This window comes from Leucoraja erinacea, chromosome 4 (assembly GCF_028641065.1).
Source record: "Leucoraja erinacea ecotype New England chromosome 4, Leri_hhj_1, whole genome shotgun sequence".
Classification (NCBI taxonomy): Eukaryota; Metazoa; Chordata; class Chondrichthyes; order Rajiformes; family Rajidae; genus Leucoraja; species Leucoraja erinaceus.
Genome location: NC_073380.1, coordinates 3984768 through 3997608, shown reverse-complemented (window position 1 = coordinate 3997608; position 12841 = coordinate 3984768). Strand labels below are relative to the sequence as shown.

Genomic DNA, 12841 nt, shown 5'->3' with positions numbered 1-12841 from the left:
CTTAAAAATGGCGGAGTCAGGGGATATGGGGAAAAGGCAGGAACGGGGTACTGATTTGGGATGATCAGCCATAATCACATTGAATGGCGGTGCTAGCTCGAAGGGCCGAATGGCCTACTCCTGCACCTATTGGCTATTGTTTCCTGCCTCTAGTGTGTCCAAATCCTTAATAATCTTATATGTCTCAATACGATCACCTCTCATCCTTCTAAATTCCAGAGTATACAAGCCCAGCCGCGCCATTCTCTCAGCATACGACAGTCCCGCCATCCCGGGAATTAACCTTGTAAACCTACGCTGCACTGCCTCAATAGCAAGAAATGGAATGAACTGATCCTGCATCTGATGGATTATTCCCAGAAATATCTTCCATTATTGTTCCATCATTATTCCTGCTAGGGTATCTTTCCAGTCAACTTTGGCCAGCTCCTCTCTCATGCCTCCAAAATCCCCTTTGTTCAACTGCAACACTGTCACCTCTGATTTAACCTTCTCCCTCTAAAATTGTAGATTAATACTTATCATATTATGGTCACCACCTCCTAGTGGTAGTCTGGATGAGGGAATTGAAGGCAATATCTCCAAGTTTTGCGGATGACACTAAGCTGGGGGGGGCAGTGTTAGCTGTGAGGAGGATGCTAGGAGACTGCAAGGTGACTTGGATAGGCTGGGTGAGTGGGCAAATGTTTGGCAGATGCAGTATAATGTGGATAAATGTGAGGTTATCCATTTTGGTGGCAAAAACAGGTGAGCAGACTATTATCTCCATTTTGGCCGACTAGGAAAAAACAGGAAAGACCTGGGTGTCATGGTACACCAGTATGAAAGTATCTAAATGGTGAATAAAGCCGACTAGGCAAAAGGATTTGAGTATAGTGCAGCGAGACTGCAGTTGTACAGGGTGTCATGGTACACCAGTCATTGAAAGTAGGCATGCAGGTGCAGCAGAAGCAGTGATTTCCTGGGATGTCAGGAAGCGAAAGATGGTATGTTATACTTTCATAGCAAAAGGATTTGAGTATAGGAGCAGGGAGGTTCTACTGCAGGGGTCACAGCTTAAGGATAAGGGGGAAATCCTTTAAAACCGAGATGAGAAGAACTTTTTTCACAGAGTGGTGAATCTCTGGAACTCTCTGCCGCAGAGGGTAGTCGAGGCCAGTTCATTGGCTATATTTAAGAGGGAGTTAGATGTGGCCCTTGTGGCTAAGGGGATCAGTGGGTATGGAGAGAAGGCAGGTACGGATACTGAGTTGGATGATCAGCCATGATCATATTGAATGGCGGTGCAGGCTCGAAGGGCCGAATGGCCTACTCCTGCACCTAATTTCTATGTTTCTATGTTACTTTACCTCGAGTTCCCTTATCAAATCCGGTTCATTACACATCTCTAAATCCAGAATTGCCTTCTCCCTGGTAGGCTCCAGTACAAGCTGTTCTAAGAATCCATCTCAGAGGCACTCTACAAACTCCCTTTCTTGGGGTCCAGTACCAACCTGATTTAGAGGAAGTATATAAGTGTTGTGATATAAATTGTACAATATTGTGATCCAATGGAGAATATGTTTCGATGGTTTTGTTAATTTAGCTTACACAGGGGAATCGGAGGTGTGGCATCACAACTGCCTGCTGCAGACTACGCCATGGAGTCCTTGCTCAAAGTCTTGTGGAATGGGAATATCAACCAGGATTTCCAATGAAAACAACCAGTGTAAAGTGGTGCCAGAACGGCGCCTTTGCTATTTAAGGCCCTGCAACATTGACATCACCAAGCACATCAAGGTAATTTTCTCAGGCTGGAATCCTTCACCCAGAGCCTCGCAGTCACCCCCTGAATAAACCAGGAGAACGTCATCTTGTTCCAGTATTGCTGTCGTTCTCAAACTACAGCTGGATAGAAACTTGGTTCATTTCGTACCCTTTCCAAAGACCAAGGGCTGGCTCTGATCAGCTGATTTAACACCACGAGCTGATCGTGGGAACCTCCCCCGAGATAAAAGGAAAGGGTTGCCTTTTCTTCACTGAAGGTGAGCGGACATTCAGGGATGGATAATTTAAGATCACAGACAGCTCCCAATCCAAACCTGGTCTCCTGTTTAACACCTGCAGGTACTAATGCAGGCTCTATCTGTACCCTTAGAATTGCCAAGAATTACATTTAAGATTTTCAATGTCAGTAAAAAAATGTTGTAGGCCTGGATAGCGTGGATGTGGAGAGGATGTTTCCACTAGTGGGAGAGTCTAGGACTAGAGGCCAGGGCCTCAGAATTAAAGGACGTTCCTTTAGAAAAGAGATGAGGAGGAATTTCTTCAGTCAGAAGGTGGTGAATCTGTGGAATTCTTTGCCACAGATGGCTGTGGAGGCCGTCAATGAATATTTTTAAGGCAGAGATGGATAGATTCTTGATTAGTACAGGTGTCAGGAGTTATGGGGAGAAGGCAGGAGAATGGGGTTAGGAGGGAGAGATAGATCAGCCATGATTGAATGGCGGACATGATTGGCCGAATGGCCTAATTCTGCTCCAATTACATGAATTAGTGAGTCTACTTAGAGTTAATATAAAAGGCTTGATTGACAATGTAGTGGATACTCGGTTTTAGAATGCGTTCACAGCTTTATTTTATTCCAATGAAACCCTTTTATTCATGAAAATGTAAACAGGAGATACAACAGAAGCAAAACGTTCTACTGCAGTTGTACAGGGTCTTGGTGAGACCACACCTGGAGTATTGCGTACAGTTTTGGTCTCCAAATCTGAGGAAGGACATTATTGCCATAGAGGGAGTGCAGAGACGGTTCACCAGACTGATTTCTGGGATGTCAGGACTGTCTTATGAAGAAAGACTGGATAGACTTGGTTTATACTCTCTAGAATTTAGAAGATTGAGAGGGGATCTTATAGAAACTTACAAAATTCTTAAGGGGTTGGACAGGCTAGATGCAGGAAGATTGTTCCCGATGTTAGGGGAGTCCAGGACAAGGGGTCACAGCTTAAGGATAAAGGGGAAATCCTTTAAAAACCGAGATGAGAAGAACTTTTTTCACACAGAGAGTGGTGAATCTCTGGAACTCTCTGCCACAGAGGGTAGTTGAGGCCAGTTCATTGGCTATATTTAAGAGGGAGTTAGATGTGGCCCTTGTGGCTAAGGGGATCAGGGGGTATGGAGAGAAGGCAGGTACGGGGATACTGAGTTGGATGATCAGCCATGATCATATTGAATGGCGGTGCAGGCTCGAAGGGCCGAATGGCCTACTCCTGCACCTAATTTCTATGTTTCTATGTTTCTGTGCGTTTACCCTAATGATTCTGTACACCTCTATAAGATCAAACTTCTCCTCCAAGAACCTGGCATCATGTTGGCACAAAGAGCCATTCTTGTGCAGTTGTGTTCTATGTTCTAACTAGTGCATGTCCTATCATTAATTGTGCCATCATAGCTAGAAGTGACACAGGACCCAGCCCCTCAGTATCCAGATGATAGGACCTTAGACCTAGTCTCCCCACAAAGCCTGCCACTCATCCCTCACACATGCGCAGACTATGACGCCATAACAGAATGGTGGCTTGTCCTGGTAAACTTTTAATATTTATTTTTGGTTGAGACAAAACGTTTTTCTGGTCCAGGATGTGAAGCATATTGTTAGTATTTGTATGTAGCGATGGAGAGCATCCCCCCTTCATTAGATTACGTCACCCTTTTGCAAGTGGACACCACTTTGTTCCAACCCGCCACGACAGATTGAAAATTTGTAAAATATCACAATGGGCCAAAAGCTAAAACCAAACCCAGCTAAGCTTGACTGACCTGATAGATGCAATAAACTCGAATCATTCCCTTTGATCTTAATTTGTATGAAAATTATGTTTTTTGTAAATCGAGAAACGCGTAATAAGTACATCAACTCTGCACGCAAATATTTGATATTTGGAGAGGGGAGTTGACTTTAACAAAACATAGCTGACTTTGGTTGTCTTCAGTGTACATCAGAGGTGAGGTGTTTACATGTGCAAATATAGCTGGTGAAACATTGCACTGCTACAACTTCATTTTACTGTAAATGTAGCAATCTCAACTCTTCAAATGGAAGAGAAGCCTTCAATAGTTAACTGAGATCGATTTACACCTACCAACCACTGGTTATTGATCGAACATTGAACAAACACAAGGTCATCTTGTGTCAATAAAGGTTATTTGTTCTGAATTCCATGAAAAATAAATCCCGTAGAGGTGACTAAAAATCCTGAAACCAAAATGTTCTTTGAAAGAGGTGACTTCCAAACGATACAACATCGATTCTTGTTGAAGAGAGAACTGCAGATGCTGGAAAAATCAAAGGTAGACAAAATGTTGGAGAAACTCAGTGGGTGAGGCAGCATCTATGGGGCAAAGGAATTTTGGGTCGATAGTTTTCTTCAGTCTGCAGAAGGGTCTCAACCCGAAACATCACCCACTCTAGAGATGCTGCCTCACCCGCTGAGTTTCTCCAGCTTTTTGTCTACCTTCAATAGAGACTGACATTTCCAAAGGTCGATGATATTGAGAACTGCCCTTGTCAGTTAGTTTAGCACATGTCCCTGTTAGTCATTCACACAGCCAGGGCAGCAGAGGAAGGAAAGTGTTGGAATGATATTTGCATGGTGCAGGCAAGTAACAAGCATTAACGTAACTTGTTTGCTTCCTCATGCAGGAGGGGAAAAAGTGCCGCAGCGTGGTGAAGCAGGTGGAGCCCATCAACTTTACCCTGTCGGGGTGTGTTAGTAGACGAACATATCGGCCCAAGTACTGTGGTGTTTGCACGGACAACCGCTGCTGCACTCCCTACAAGTCAAAGACCATCCAGGTGAACTTTGACTGCCCTGATGGTCTGGCCTTCTCCAAGAATCTAATGTGGATAAACTCCTGTTTCTGCAACTTCAGGTGCAAGAATCCCAATGACATATTTGCAGATCTATTGTATTATCCTGACTATTCCGAAATCTCAAACTAACTCTTCAAGATGGATGGCCTTTGTTGGATGCAGGGATATATGCACAGCTGAAGTTACAATAGAAACATTGTACCTTTTATCAATTGCCTGAAAGATACCAGTTGTGTATCTCAGCTCTGAGAAATTATTATTTTTGTCAAATTAAGATAAATTTATTTAATGAATGAAAATATTCACCAAAGGTTTGAAGATATTATTTACTGAGATGTCGCTTTAATTCAAGATGCAGCATCCATGGATAATTTCATGGTGCACTTGTCTGCATCTTCCAGAGATAACAATCCAAGTCTGCCCAACCTCTCCTTTATCCATTCATCATCGTTGAAAACATTAGCAACACAGCGGTTCTGGTTTCCGATGGGAATGGTGATGGACGCACCACACATCTCTGTCCTCCAGTTCCTGCTGACTTCCGCCGCTGGAAGTATAGGATTTTGGTGTGTGTGTGTTTTATCATCATTCCTTACAATGCTGAGTACGACAGTGATCGCAGCTTCTACTGAAGTGTGGATGGCCGTTGGCTCGCTAGAAGCTCATCCGCCCTTTGCCAGGTCTTGTTTTTGGTCCTGCTGGGGGTCCACGGCCCCCTCCTCACCTGGCAAACCAGGTGGGGGAGACGGTTTAGTCGCCGACTATCCGAACATTGAGCTTGTAGCATGGGATTACATGGTACCCGTGGCGGTGGGAACTCCCCCTCTCCCTGACCTGTAGCTGATATCCTCTAATGCAGGCAGCATTCTGGGAAACCTGCACCCTCTCCAAAGCATCCACATCCTTCTTGTAATGGGGTAAATCCACACAATACTCCAAATGTGGCCAAACCAAAGTCCTCTGGAGATGCGTCATGATGTACTCAACGCCTCGATCAATGAAGGCAAGTAATCTACCTACTTGAGTTGCCACTTTCAGGAGCGCTGCAGATGGACACCAAAATCCCTCTGCACATTTATGCTGCCCTTATGTTCGACTTTCCAAAGTGCAGCACTTCATACTTGCTCGAATTAAACTCCACCTGCCATTCCTCCGCCCATTTCAGTAGCTGTTCCATACCCCGTTGTATGTTTTAACAATCTTCCTCAGTCCGCTCCACCAGTGATCTTGGTATCATCTGCAGATTTACTACATTTATGTCCAAGCTCTTTATATTTCACAGAGGTCCCAGCACAGATCACATCCACAACCCACAGATCACATCCACAACCCACAGATCACATCCACAACCCACAGATCACATCCACAACCCACAGATCACATCCACAACCCACCTTAGGTAGTTAGTTCCTTTGTGCTGTGAACTTGATAAATATAATCCGTATTTTTTCCAATGACAAATTAATTTTAATTAGCTGAACTTTTCAACGAAGGTTTCTGCTAGGAAATGCAAACTTCAGACATGATGTGACTTCCATCCCTCACCTCTGGAAGATGCTAATCTGTAAATGAGAGCAATCTACACAGAGAAGAAAGGTGAATGAGTCAGGTAATGAACAGGAGTTCAGGTGGATGAGCTTTGACTGTGGCCTGTCCTCACTCTCACTATGATCTTCTCAGACAGTACAAATTAGTCTCAGCGCACAACATCAAAGTGAAATAACAAACTGTACGATTTGTTATCAGGATCGCACTAAAGAAACGCTTTAATAAAGAAAATGTATTTACTGCTACTGTCCATGTCTCCATGATACCAAAAAGACAATTAGAAGATAACATGATACGGATATTGAGTATAGAATGGACACACAGAACTGCAGATGCTGGACTGGAGTAAAACACAGAGTGCTGGAGTAACTCAGCGGGTCAGGCAGCATCTGTGGAGAACATGGATAGGTGACGTTTCAGAGTGCTGGAGTAACTCAGCGGGTCAGGCAGCATCTGTGGAGAACATGGATAGGTGACGTTTCAGAGTGCTGGAGTAACTCAGCGGGTCAGGCAGCATCTGTGGATAACATGGATAGGTGACGTTTCACAGAGTGCTGGAGTAACTCAGCAGGTCAGGCAGCATCTGTGGAGAACATGGATAGGTGACGTTTCACAGAGTGCTGGAGTGACTCAGCGGGTCAGGCAGCATCTGTGGAGAACATGGAGAGGTGACATTTTGGGCCCTTCAGATCGTTTGCAGTGCGGGGGGTGAGTTTGAAAAGAGGCGAGAGGGGACCTGGAACGTTTAGTTTAGTTCTTGATACAGCCCACCAAATTCACTCCCGTTCTACTTTATCCCACTTCCTCCTTATGTCTTTATCCCACTTCCTCCTCACGTCTTTTACCCAGAGTAGGGGATTCGAGAACCAGAGGACATAGGTTTGTGAGAGGGGAGAGGTTAAACAGGAACCTGAAGGGGACTCCATTCAAGGACCCAAGCAGTCGTTCCAGGTGCGACAGAGGTTCACCTGCATCTCCTCCAACCTCATCTATTCCATCCGCTGCTCTAGATGTCAGCTGATCTACATGGGTGAGTCCAAGCGTAGGCTTGGCGATCGCTTCGCTGAACACCTCTGCTCGGTCTGCATTAACCAACCTGATCTCCCTGTGGCTCAGCACTTCAATTCCCCTTCCCATTCTGAATTTGACCTTTCTGCCCTGGGCCTCCTACATGGCTAGAGTGAGCACCACTGGAAATTGGAGGAGCAGCACCTTATATTCCGCTTGGGCAGTCTGCACCCTAGCGGCATGAACAGTGACTTCCCCAATTTCCGGTAGCCCTTGCTGTCTCCTCCCCTTCTCAGTTCTCCCTCAGCCCTCGGGCTCCTTCTCTTCCTTTCTCCTTTCTCTCACCCCCCCCACTCCCCTCCATAGATGCTGCTGCACCCGCTGAGTTTCTCCAGCACTTTTGTCTACCTGAAGGGCAACTCTTTCACACAGGTGAGTATATGGAACGAGCTGCCAGAGGAGGTAGTTGAGGCATTTAAAAGACATTTTGGACGGTACATGGATAGGAAACGGTTAGAGAGACATGGGCCAAACACAGCCAGGTGAGACATCTGGGGTAGTTAGGGCATTTTGGTTGGCGTGGGCAAGTTGGGAGGAAGAGCTGTTGTTTGTGCTATATGGCTCAAGGTTAGTGCTTCTTAAACTGGTGAATGGTTCACCCAAGGGTGAATGAAACTAGAGGGGTGACTGAAGGGTGAATTACTTAATTTATTCAGATATTTATATATTTTTCTCTATACTTAAAAAAGGCATTGCCATAGTGGAAGTGGTTGGTAAACCCTTATTGGTTTTAATGGCAGCGGGTTGGAAATTTGATATGTTTTTTTCTCTCTACATAGCTTTCTAATTTCAAAGTAGCATGATATTTCCCAAATTTACCGTAATATAACCTTTTAGGGAAGACCAGACGAGCTAGTGGGATCATAAATGTATTAATGGCAACACTGGAGGATCGCCGTAGGCAACTGTTGAACAGTAACTTTACATTGTGTAGCAATTTAGCTCCCAAAGTTGATATTTGGTGGTATTGTGAGCTTTCGTCGGAGAGTTATAGAAAGTTATATTAGTTGGATACTAATATACTAAATCACATACTCCATGGCTTTTTGAGCTCGTTTTCCAAGAAAAAAAGTGCAGTAATCAAAGCCCGAAAGGGTAGGATGGGGCTGAAGCCCAATGTTTAGATGTTGGAATGGGTTTTTATCATTCTAATCAAATGATTTTCCAACTTCAGTGGTAATTAAACATTTTTTTCACTCCTAGATTTCTTTACATATTTTTAGTATGTTCAAGAAGTTGAATAAAATATAAAATTATACACAAAGGTGAAAATTACCCCCGAAAAATGAGAATGTAGTCGAGGGTGAATGAAATGTTGTGATAAAGACTCAAGGGTGAATGACACTGCAATAGTTTAAGAAGTTGCTCTAGGTGACAACTTGTTAAGCGATATACCAAGCTCAAATATTTCATTCTGGGTTCTAACCCCATCCTATCCTGGTCTGTTGAAGCTCGCTTTCCAAACCCCCAACTGAATGCTGTTGATGTTTCTGGAATACTTATTCATTTATAAATCAGAATTCAAATAAGAAATTCAGAATCCACTCATTAAAGGCGTGCAAAGATACATTTTATAGTTTCAAGAATTTATTTTGAAAATAAATACAAATGTGCAAGTCATTGTCAATTTAACTTTTCTAAACTGTTCCATGCTGTCCTTTGCAAGATCAAAAAGGATCACAACCTTTAAAGCTAAAATCTATTGATAAATTCAATCTATCGATGTTGACAAAAACAGTATAAGAAATGTTATACTCAATATAGGTAACAAATACGGTTTGAATATGCCGCAACCTCCTCACCCCTCATGTCATTTCCCATACTTTAATGAAGCAAATATCGATGGAAGCCTGGCACCTCAACGTTTAATAAAGCCGCAACAATACATCTGCTGTAATGTGAAGTAATCCAACTTGCTTGTAGGTAAAACTGAAATGATTAACCGACTAAATACTATTTGAAATGTATCTTTGATGTCGCTGTCCTTTACAATCATTATTGAGCAGCATTTATTCCAACCCCTTTAGCGTTTCACTCTGCTACATTGCTGTTGTAATAATATTTCTAGGCTGTTGGGAGGCATCTTTACTGGGTTAAGGAGGGCATATGGTCTGTAATTTGTTAAAACGAACAGAACTAAGCTTGCTTGATACTAGTGTTTGAACAGGCCTCTAGTGTGTTTTTTATAAGGACAACAGAATAAGTAATCACATTAGGACAGTATTCTAGGATAGTACAACTTAGACTACATAACATTGTAAAATTTAGTTCAAAAGCTATAAGATTGAAAAAGATATGCTTCTAAGGATGATACAAATATCTAATTAAGCAATGAGCAAATGATTAAGTGTCATGTTTACATAGCAGTTGCACACCCCCATAACATGTTTTGTATTTGCAGCTTCCCACAGCATTCATTGCACAAAATTACAATTAGGAGGAAGTTTGTGTTTGGAAACTTTTAAATACAAAATAATGAAAGCAGTACACAGGTCCCCTCTGAGCAGAAACATGTCAACAATGTCAAATATTCATCATTTCTCTCCCGCATTTTTGGGCATGGAATTTTACAGCTTGTTAAATGGGTCTTTTAGCTACTAAGCTGATAATCTGCCTTCTCTGCTGCGCAAGAGTGTTGGGCGCAAGGGAAGGCAAGATACAAGTGTGGCACCGTACTAAATGCTGCCACCGTTATATAGTATCGGGTTGTATGCTTCATATTGATCCGCAGATTGCAGGATCATGTAAACTGGATATATGCTCAGAAAAGATTCCAGATGAAGAAAAATCATGGAATATGAACATTTACACCGTATCACTGAGCACCCAATCAGAATTCACACCTTGGTTGTCTGACCACAAAACATACACGTTTGCTGTAAATCTTAATGTCATTCAAAGGGAGATTGGGAGGGAATCCAACAATACAAATTTGGTAGAGTATAAACACTTTAGAATCATCAAAATCTATCAAGTAAGAATCTAAGCACAATTTAAAAACAGATCAAAATTTGACTTGCCTAGTTCCAAATTGCAGACTGAAGTCAGTTTGCATCAAGATTCAAAACAATGTCATCTTTACACTTATGGTTTAAAAAGCAACAGTACATCAAGGTAGAAAAGTCAACATTCAATTAGTTTTACAAAAAGTTACAGCAACTAAGATATAACCTCTCATGAAGAAATTATCAACTATATACAATCTTAAAATTTAACCCAAGCTTCACAAGACGAATGGTATGTCGAGAATAGTATTACCCACAATGCACTGCTATGCATTTTGTCATATGGTCAAATCTTGGAGCCTTTATGTTCAAATGTGGCACCAATTAAAAGTACCATGCAGGAAAGTATGCACAAACGATAGTAATCTCTACATTTGTTTCCATGTGTGTTTATTGGTCCTTTGCCATCCCCATAGAATGACAAGTGGTTTGAGGTGGTGTGAATGGGCTTTAACAGGAAATCTCTGCAGACTGAGGGCCAGAGTGTTCAACAACTCCGACATTAGCATTAGCATTAGCATTCTTGTTTACGTTCTGTAGGCCCAAACTGGGGTGACTGTAAAACTTGGCGGCCTCACCGGTGGCAGAGCGGCTCCTGTTGCCATCCATAGATGCTGCACTGGATCCAGATGCTGAACGAGATCGCATTAGACGGGTCATGCTGGCTGCAGGCACTGTCAATGAATGATGACAAAGACATAGCGTTAAGCAAGTACGTGACTACACACTGCTGCTGTGTCAGACTCATCAGCAATATTCAATCTACTTACTGTAGCCCATTCCTTGCACAAAATATTTAATAGCCTCTGTAAGTTTTGCTGGCTGTGTGAGACAGAAAAAGCTCAAGTTTAAACTGATTTAAAATACTGCATTTAAATAAATACTATCTTAGTCATATAGACTGAATATTTTAATAATGCTGCTAATTTCATTACGCGGAAGAGTGCAAGCCGAATGTTGTTGAGCGGATTGAGAATGGTAATGAATTAGTGTAAAGGAGTCACCACATGTGCCAAGAAGCTGGCGTAACACTGGGCTGCCTACTGCTGCACCTGGCGCAGTGTTCAGTGCTACAGCAACAGTGGTGAACACGGCACTGTAGACACCATGCATACCTACTGCTGCACCGGGCGCAGTGTTCAGTGCTACAGCAACAGTGGTGAACACGGCCCTGTAGACACCATGCATACCTACTGCTGCACCGGGCACAGTGTTCAGTGCTACAGCAACAGTGGTGAACACGGCCCTGTAGACACCATGCATACCTACTGCTGCACCGGGCGCAGTGTTCAGTGCTACAGCAACAGTGGTGAACACGGCCCTGTAGACACCATGCATACCTACTGCTGCACCTGGCGCAGTGTTCAGTGCTACAGCAACAGTGGTGAGCACGTCACTGTAGATACCATGCATTTTATCATCATGTACAAGTAGGAAACCTACTGCACTTGCTTCTGCCTTCAAAAACGATCGCCTGAACAGAGGCATATTCGTAAATGCAGCGGTAAATGCGAGAAGGCAAAGAAGAACAAACAATTGAAAGAATTACATTAAACACACCTGGACAACTTGTGGCAGTCCTCCACAATCAGACATCTATTTTAAATAGAAGAGAAAAGAGTTACTCCACAACGTCACATCAGAATTTAAGGCCAATTACCAGTGCCATTATGCTGCAGGGAGATTGGTCAGACAAGGGGAGTGCAAGAGGTTCAGGGACAAATCATGAGGGGAATAGATGATGCAGTCTTTTACCCAGGCTATTGGAATCATGAACCAGAAGATGCAGGTTTAAGGTGAGTGGCGTAATATTCAATAGAAACCTGTGTAGCACCTTTTTACACACAGGGGAAGTGGGTATATGGAACAAGCTGTCAGAGCATGTACTGAACAGCATTTAAAAGACACTTGGACCGGTAAATGGATAGGAAATATTTCGTGGGATATGGGCCAAACGCAAGCAATCTAGCATACGTCAGCATGGATGAGTGGGGATGTGGGGCCTGGGGTCGTGTGCTACACGACCCTAGGACACAGGAAATAATTTGCAACATTTAAAAAGCTATTCATTTAATTAATTTGCCATTATTGCACAAATATTCTAATCTACAAATTCAAAATGACTCAATTTGGAGAATTCTCTCTGGAAATCACTGGTTGGGCAAAAAAAACAGGTGTCTAGTTATGGTTAGAGCTCAGTTGCTGAGGATGCTCATTTCACTCAAGCTAACCATGACCTGCATTGTTCCATGTGGCTTCTCTTCAAAAGTTCCCTTCTTTTTCCAGTCAAATGCTAGTCAGAAAAATCTTATAAAAATTAACGTCAGAGTGATAGCATGGAAACAGGCACTTCGGCCCAACT

The 12841-nt window shown here is 43.0% G+C and overlaps 2 protein-coding genes across 3 annotated transcripts in view; one reads left to right on the top strand and one right to left on the bottom strand.

Moving 5' to 3' along the window:
- Positions 1-6651, top strand: part of LOC129696105 (CCN family member 4-like) — a 30137-nt gene extending 23486 nt beyond the window's left edge. Inside the window, exons 4-5 of the mRNA XM_055633555.1 lie at positions 1586-1779; positions 4688-6651. Coding sequence (XP_055489530.1) covers positions 1586-1779; positions 4688-4987 — 494 coding nt within the window. The 3' untranslated portion in view covers positions 4988-6651. The remainder of the gene's footprint in view (positions 1-1585; positions 1780-4687) is intronic.
- A 4201-nt stretch (positions 6652-10852) lies between these two features.
- LOC129696102 (protein NDRG1-like) overlaps positions 10853-12841 on the bottom strand; it is a 57982-nt gene continuing 55993 nt past the window's right edge. For both annotated transcript variants that reach the window (XM_055633553.1, XM_055633554.1), the window contains 3 exons: positions 12040-12075; positions 11250-11301; positions 10853-11153 (listed from right to left, as the gene is read on the bottom strand). In XM_055633553.1, coding sequence (XP_055489528.1) covers positions 10930-11153; positions 11250-11301; positions 12040-12075 — 312 coding nt within the window. In that variant the 3' untranslated portion in view covers positions 10853-10929. The remainder of the gene's footprint in view (positions 11154-11249; positions 11302-12039; positions 12076-12841) is intronic.